This window comes from Egretta garzetta, unplaced genomic scaffold (genome assembly GCF_000687185.1).
Source record: "Egretta garzetta isolate BGI_Z169 unplaced genomic scaffold, ASM68718v1 scaffold212, whole genome shotgun sequence".
Lineage (NCBI taxonomy): Eukaryota > Metazoa > Chordata > Aves > Pelecaniformes > Ardeidae > Egretta > Egretta garzetta.
The window spans coordinates 208274-215399 of record NW_009258759.1 but is presented as its reverse complement, the minus strand read 5'-3'; the positions used below and the strand labels follow the sequence as shown (position 1 = coordinate 215399).

General features: G+C 51.2%; 1 protein-coding gene across 1 annotated transcript in view; it reads right to left on the bottom strand.

The window, feature by feature from the left end:
* The window catches only part of CEP250 (centrosomal protein 250), a gene marked incomplete at its 5' end in the record, with an annotated part of 15086 nt that overhangs the window by 1592 nt on the left and 6368 nt on the right, over positions 1-7126 (bottom strand). The window contains 8 exons of the mRNA XM_035889014.1: positions 6-230; positions 1571-1621; positions 1788-1895; positions 2313-2403; positions 2560-2651; positions 2835-5393; positions 6377-6508; positions 6959-7102. Of these exons, the coding sequence (XP_035744907.1) occupies positions 6-230; positions 1571-1621; positions 1788-1895; positions 2313-2403; positions 2560-2651; positions 2835-5393; positions 6377-6508; positions 6959-7102 (3402 nt within the window). The remainder of the gene's footprint in view (positions 1-5; positions 231-1570; positions 1622-1787; positions 1896-2312; positions 2404-2559; positions 2652-2834; positions 5394-6376; positions 6509-6958; positions 7103-7126) is intronic.

Here is a 7126-nt window from a genome sequence, read left to right as displayed (position 1 = left end):
CCCACAGCGCTGCAGCTCTTCCCCTCCGGCAAAGGAAGGCTCAGAGACTGACTCAGCTTCCCCGTCTCTGCCTCCAGAACAGCAGCTTTGGGCTCCCTGACCACGGCTGCTAAGGAGCAAGACAGCTCTTGGTGAAGCTCTGACAGCTCCTGGGTGGTCTTTGTGCAGCACTCAATATAGTCCTGCTTGGATTTTCGTTCTCCTGCCAGCTGTGTCTGCAGAAGGGACACCTGAAAGAGGCAAAAGGCCGAGCTCAGACAAGCACACACTGCCATAGAATCACAGAATCATGGAATCGTTTAGGTTGGAAAAGACCTTTAAAATCACCCAGCCCAACTGTTACCCTAACCCTGCCATCCCACTGCTAAACCCTGGCCCTAAGCACCGCATCTGCCCAGGTTTTAAATACCCCCAGGGGTGGGGACTCGACCCCTGCCCTGGGCAGCCCCTGCCAGTGCCTGCCAGCCCTTGCGGGGAAGGAATTTTCCCCAATGTCCAACCTAAACCTGCCCTGGCACAACTTGAGGCCATTTCCCCTCATCCCATTGCCCGTTCCCTGGGAGCAGAGACTGATTGCCCCCTGGCTCCCCCCTCCTCTCAGGCAGTTGTAGGGAGCGATAAGGTCTCCCCTCAGCCTCCTCTTCTCCAGGCTGAACACCCCCAGCTCCCCCAGACGCTCCCCAGCAGCCTTGGCCTCCAGACCCCTCACCAGCTCCATTGCCCTTCTCTGGACACGCTCCAGCCCCTCCATGTCCTTCTGGGAGTGAGGGGCCCAACCCTGAACCCAGCATTCGAGGGGTGGCCTCACCAGTGCCCAGCACAGGGGCACGGTCACTGCCCTGCTCCTGCTGGCCACACCAGTCCTGATACAAGCCAGGATGCCATTGGCCCTCTTGGCCACCTGGGCACACTGCTGGCTCATATTCAGCTGCCTGTCAACCAACACCCCCAGGTCCCTCTCTGCCAGGCAGCTTTCCAGCCACTCTTCCCCATGCCTGTAGCGTTGCATGAGGTTCTTGTGACTCAAGTGCAGCACCCAGCACTTGGCCTTGTTGAACCTCATACAGTTGGCCTCAGCCCATGGATCCAGCCTGGCCCAGTCCCTCTGCAGAGCCCTCCTCCCCTCCAGCAGATTGACACTCCCACCCAGTTTGGTGTCATCTGCAAACTGAATGAGGGAGCACTCATTCCCCTGTCAGGACCCTCCGTAGCTCCATGGTACCAGCTGCCAGGGAAGACAAACCCTCTAGGGTTCGCAGGCTCACCCTGACCTGAACTCGGATTATCAACAATTCCAGTTTCCTTCTAGCATGCCGTTAATATGTACAACACCAAGACATTACCTGTATATTAAAGAGAGAGGTTCCTACCTGACCTTTAGGCAAGTCAAGGACTAGACCTAGGTGAATGATGGTGTTTGCCTATGACCAAGAGCTGTGTCTGACTGACACTGCCTGACTTGCTCACTTCCTGACAGCCAAACACCACTCAGAGTGTAGCATCGCACAAAGTTGTGCCCATGAGTACAAAAGGCACACTGGCTCTTGATGAGAGCTTTCCTACTCCTCACCTGGTTCTGTAACTCGGCTAATCGATGGCTGCAGCGGGCGTGAGACTCCTCCTGTGAAGGCAACGCAAGGATTTCATTTAGTCTCCAGCTTGGCCAGGGCCATGGTCTATATTTGACTTGTGTTAGGGCTGTCCCGAGGGGCTGCGGCCACTGGGATTTGCCATCGTTCCTCCGTATGGCCCGAGCCTCCTCCCACCAAGTAGGATTCTCTTCTCACCGGCCAAGGAGTCTTGTGCCGGTCAGACTCGGAGGGAGGAGATCCGCGCGCATCCGGCAGCGACCGACCTCTACAAGCTCTCTTCAGTCTCCTCCGTTCACGTTCCACCTGCACGTTGGAGAGGAGAAAGGGTCACAGAAACCTGCCACCAAACAGGGAGCAAAAGGACCTCTGGGTGTCACGGCAAGGACGTGTCTGCTCAGGGACCGCTAATGGCAGCAGAGAACGCTGCGGGCAAAAAGCACTCCAGGTAGGCTATGGAAGAGAAGGAGCAAGAGGAAACCGTTCCTGACACACAAGCGTCAAATGTCTGTGTATGGGAACAGTGGGGCAAGAAGGTGGTACCAGCGGGCAGGTGCATTTGTGGAGGCTGCCAGAAGAGCGAGAAAATACAAAAGTGTGTGCCCACGGGGGGAAGGGGGAGAGGGAAGGAAACGAGCAGAGGGCTCCAGAGGGCTCCCTGTGCAATCGTGTTGTGCTCCGGGGCCCCTGAGGCTTTGCAGAGGCAGTGAAAGCCTGTTTTACCTGCTCAAGAGTCCTCCTCAGCTCAGCGTTGAGTTGCTGCAGCTCCGTCTTCTCACGTCCCAGCCTCCTCGGGGCCCTCCTCCAGACCACCCTGAGAAATGGAGTTGTTTGCGCTGGACAACCTCACCAGGCAACGGTACAAATTCCCTTCTTTTCCATATGCCGGAAAAGCGGTACCTCAGAAATCTACACCTCTGAAAGCATCCCCTAAGCACCACCGGTGCAGCTGCTGTTCAGCCATCGTTACACAATTCCACTAAGTTTAGTGCGTTTCACTGGCCAAATGCGCCCTCTCCTCGCCATGCCAAATCCCAGCCACCACACGTTGGCTAAGCTTGCCTAGGTAGGAGAGAAACAATTACCCACCCCCAACTTTTTGACTTGCTTTCATTTTAGCCGCAAGCTCCGCACTTCTTCCAGTAGTCTGGCCCTGACAGAAAACGTTCTCGCCAGAGCGATACAGACAGGCACGCCTGCTGGCTGCAGTCATGGTTGCTTTGGCCAAGCAGGCCATATATTTACGGGACTATACACTCCCATATCTTTATGGGCAGCGTCTTTAGAATCCCTTATAGCCCTTTTAGCTGGCTGACGGTCAATCACAGTGCCTACCTGAAGATGCAACCGGTCCGTGTCCCTCTCCGAAACCATACTCTGCAGGATGCCTATTTCTTCCCTCAGAGCCCCGTTGGCCATTTCGCTCTTGGAAAGGGCAAGAGTCAGTGCTTGCGCCTTCTCTTTCCATTCAATTTCTCTGCTTTCGGTCTGCTTCAAAATAGCAACCACACGCTCCAATTCTTCCCCCTTTGCTCTCCTCTCATCTTCCAGCTGTTGCGTTAGCTCCTTCTGCCTTCGCAAGGCACGGTCTCTCTCCTGGAGAATGCTCCTCTTCTCTGCTTCCTCTTCCTCCCATCTTCGCAGTTGCTGGATTTGTTTCTGTAGGGTCTCCCCTTCACCTTTCCATTGCAAAGCTGAGGTTAATTGTCTCAGGAGTTCACTCTGCCTCCTAAGCTCTTGTTCTCTGCCTCTCAGAGTCTCCTCTAAATAGCTGACTCTGGCTCTCTGGCACTTGACCTCTTCATCCTTCTTTGTCAGAGTCTGCTGAACGTGCCTGAGATTTTCCTGAAGTGCTCTTATTTCCTCTGCTACCTCTTTTTGCTTACCTTGAGCATTGGGCTCTCGTTCCCCCTCAGGCAAGGCCTCTTCCGGGGGCTTCTCTTGCTCTCTGTGGTGTCTAGCCTCTTTATTCTGCTCGGTTAGCCTAAGCTGGAGATTCTGCAAGGCCTTCAGTTCTTCTTCCTGGTGCTGGAGTTTTTGCATAATGGTTTCATTGTCTTCATCTCTCTTCCTCACCGCTTCCTCAAGGAGATTCACTTCCTTCTGGCATGATGTCAGTGCTACTTTCATGCTTTCTTCACGAAGCTGCAACATGCTCATTTGCTCTGCCTGCCTGTGGAACTCCAAACGGTTCTTCTTCACTAGTTGGCTCATTTTGTCTAGATCCTGCTGTAGACTCGTGGCCTGCTTGCCTTCTAGCTCCTTCTGCTCTTGCAAAGACACTATCTCTTCATCTCTAGCCTCTAGAGAAGATTCGGCATAGTCTAGTTTTTGCAGTATGGCTTTAGTCTGCAGCGCTGCCTCCTCCTTTTGCTGCTGAAGCTTGGCGATAGCCTCCTCTAGAACCTCTATCTTTTTGTCTCTTTCTTTCAGAGTCACTTTTGTTGCTTGAAGATCTGTTTGCTCGGCTTCATGCTTTTCCTCCTTTTCCTTGCATGCCTCAAGTTGCCTTCTAAGGGATGAAATTTCTTGCTCTTTTTCCTTTAGTGCCACTTGAAGATGCTGCAGAACTTCTTTCTGCTGTTCAGAGTCTTGTTCTTGGTTTTGGAAGGTCTCAATCACAAAATCCTTTTCTTGCACTATTGCCTTGGTGTATTCTAAGTCTCTACATAAGACATTCAGCCGTTCTTCTGTTTTTTCCTCATAGCTCCTTGCTTGTTGCTTTTGGATCTCTAGGAGCCTGTCCTTTTCTTTTAAGGTTTCTAAGGTCTGCTCCAGCTCATCACGGACAGTCCTTAATTGCACTTCCATGACTGCTTCAGCTTCCTGGATTTGCTTTTGTTGTGATTCAAGCTCTTGCTCTTTTTTAGACAAACACAGCGTCATCTTTTCTACTTTACCACAAAGCTCTTGCAGGTGCCCCTCCTGCTGTTCCTTGTACTGCTGCAAGAGTCTTAGCTGATCCCTTTGGGAATCACACTCACTCTCTCTGTCCTTGAGAACTGCCCGCAGCTGTCCAAGGCTCGCGTGGAGAGATTTCACCTCTTCTCTCTCCTTCTCCAGTTCTTGGATCTGCTGAGTCAGAGACAAAAGCTCTACATTTTTCTCCTTCAAGTTTCCTTTCATATAATCAAGATCCTTGAGCAGATTTCTTAATTGTGATGCACTGTGTTGTTCCAGAATCATCATTTTCCCCTTCTGGGATCTGATCTCCTGGTCCCTCTCTTCCAGCTCTTTGGTCACCTTGCTCACAGCAATCCTTTGTTTTTCTTGCTGCTGCTCCAGCTCCGCTATCAGTTTTTGCTGGGATCTGATCTCGTGGTCTTTCTCTTCCAGCTCTTTGCTCATCTCACTCACAGCAGTCCTCTCCATTTCTCGCTGCTTCTCCAGCTCCTGTATACGTTCTTGCTGGGATTCTGTCTTCTCTGTTATGTCCTTAAAAGCCTGATCAAGAGTAGTTTTATGCATTTCATTCTGCTTCTCCAGCATTCTCATCTGTTCCTGGTATGACTTCATTTCTCCCTCCCTCTCTGACAGGATGGCAGTCAGGTGAGTGACAGTCTCTTGCAAAGCTTCCACCTCTGCTGCCTCTTTCTGGAGCATCTGGATTTTCTCCCATTGCACTTTCACTTCGTCATTTTTAATTTGTAAGACAGACAGTGCCGCTTGGAGTTCTTGTTCGAGGGAGTGATTCATATCTGTTGCGGTATTGGCTTGAATTTCAGAGGCTGTAACTGATTCCTGGAGAAGTTTTGTCTCCCATACCAATTCTTCTTTAAGTGCTTGCAGTCTGTCCCGCTCATGCTGCAAAACAGGGAGGAAAAGATTCGGTAATGCCAACATTTGAGCTATTTGGTGGGTTTCCCTGTTTGGTGTAAAGTTTCTACTGTCACACACAAAAGAGTGGAGAACTGTACTGTATTCATCAAACTCTGTGCATAACTGATTTTTGGAGTCACTGTAAATGGAGAAGTGGGAAAATACCGATCAGTAGGAAGAGCTGCCCTGGCTCAAATGTCTCGGCTACCATAGGCACCGCTTTCCCAGCTTAGCCAGTCCCCTCTTCCTTTTTGCCCTTCTCTGAAGCTCTTCTGGCTCTAGCGTGTTCTTTTGGGGAGGAGCTGCCAGAACGGCAGAACGGTTTCAAGTCCAGGCTGGGCATGACTGAGGCAGTGGCATTAGGGAGGGAGGAGAGAACAACCCCAACATTTGATTTGCCTTTTTTTTTCTTTTTTGGACCTCTACTGCGTAAAATTTTCATGGTACCATCCTCTAGAGCCCCGCTGTCCCCTCTTGAAGGAGTGACAGTCAGATCCCAGGCTGTCATTCTGGGCTTCCAACCAGGACTAGCTTTCCCTTTGCAGGCACACATTTTTAGCCAGATCACCACTTCTGTTTCTCAGTTGTCTCTGTTCCTTCCCCACTGCCTGCTCTCAGATGGGCAATGTCAGACAGCTTTCTGTTATTGGCAAACTCTGTCTTCTCACCCCTTTTTCCAGATCCAGATCTCTAGAAATCGACATCTGGATTTGGACACAAGTAATTGCCCAAACCATGCAATGGAAATGACTTTGACTAAAGCTTCAAGGGCAGAAATCACCAGAATTGAGGAAAAGCAGCACCCTGAATCATAGCGGAGTTTTATATGGCTACGGCACCTTTTCCTACTGCAGAAGAAGAATGTAATTGCAAAAGTTAAGCCAGAAACCAAGTTGCCCCTTAGAATTATGAACAGAAGGCCAAACACTGTGGAAGAAATGGCCCTTCACGGCATCGGCCAGCCTCACCAGGACGTCCTTTCTTTGCTTCTCCGTGCTCTCCAGTTTCCTTTCCAAAGACGCCACCTCTTGATGTAGAGTCACAGCCTCCTTCTTTAGAGACTCTTCGGAGGCTGCCAGCTGAGACGTCAACTCTTCCACCTCAAGTAGAACATAACAAAGCAGTCAAAGACTATGGCTGGTCACTGTCAGCCATATCCTATACTGTGAGGAAAGGGAAAGGGCAACTTTAAACTTCACCCTCTCATGAGAGTACCAGATTCACAATGGACACAGCCAACTTGTTTAAAAATCTAAGCGGGTCACCATGTTCATCTGAAAAACCACCTTAAAAAACAAGGCTAGCAGTAACAGGCCAGCAGAAATCCATTCTCATGATTGCTGGCCAAGGGGCAAAAGGACGGGCCCATCTGCCAAGAGCAGCAGCTGAGGTTCAGCTGGCCAGTAAGTCTCCTTCAGCCCCGCTGAGATGGGGGCCACAGGAGGACGGCAGCCAGAGGGATCACCCCAGCAGCCTGCTCTGCAATGGAGAGGCAAGAAGGGCAGAGACCTCCTGGCTGATGCTGCAGTAGCTCTTGCTGTTTCAGTCACCTGCTTCTGCAGAGCATCCCGCTGCTGAACAAGGCGACTCATTTCCTCATGGATGGTCTTGATTTCTTCCTTGTGCCTCTTCTCCACTGCCTCGATCTGGCTCCGAGTTCCCTGCAGCTCTGCCTGCCGCTTTTCTGTGATGTTCTGCAGACACAAAGGGAGAGCAAG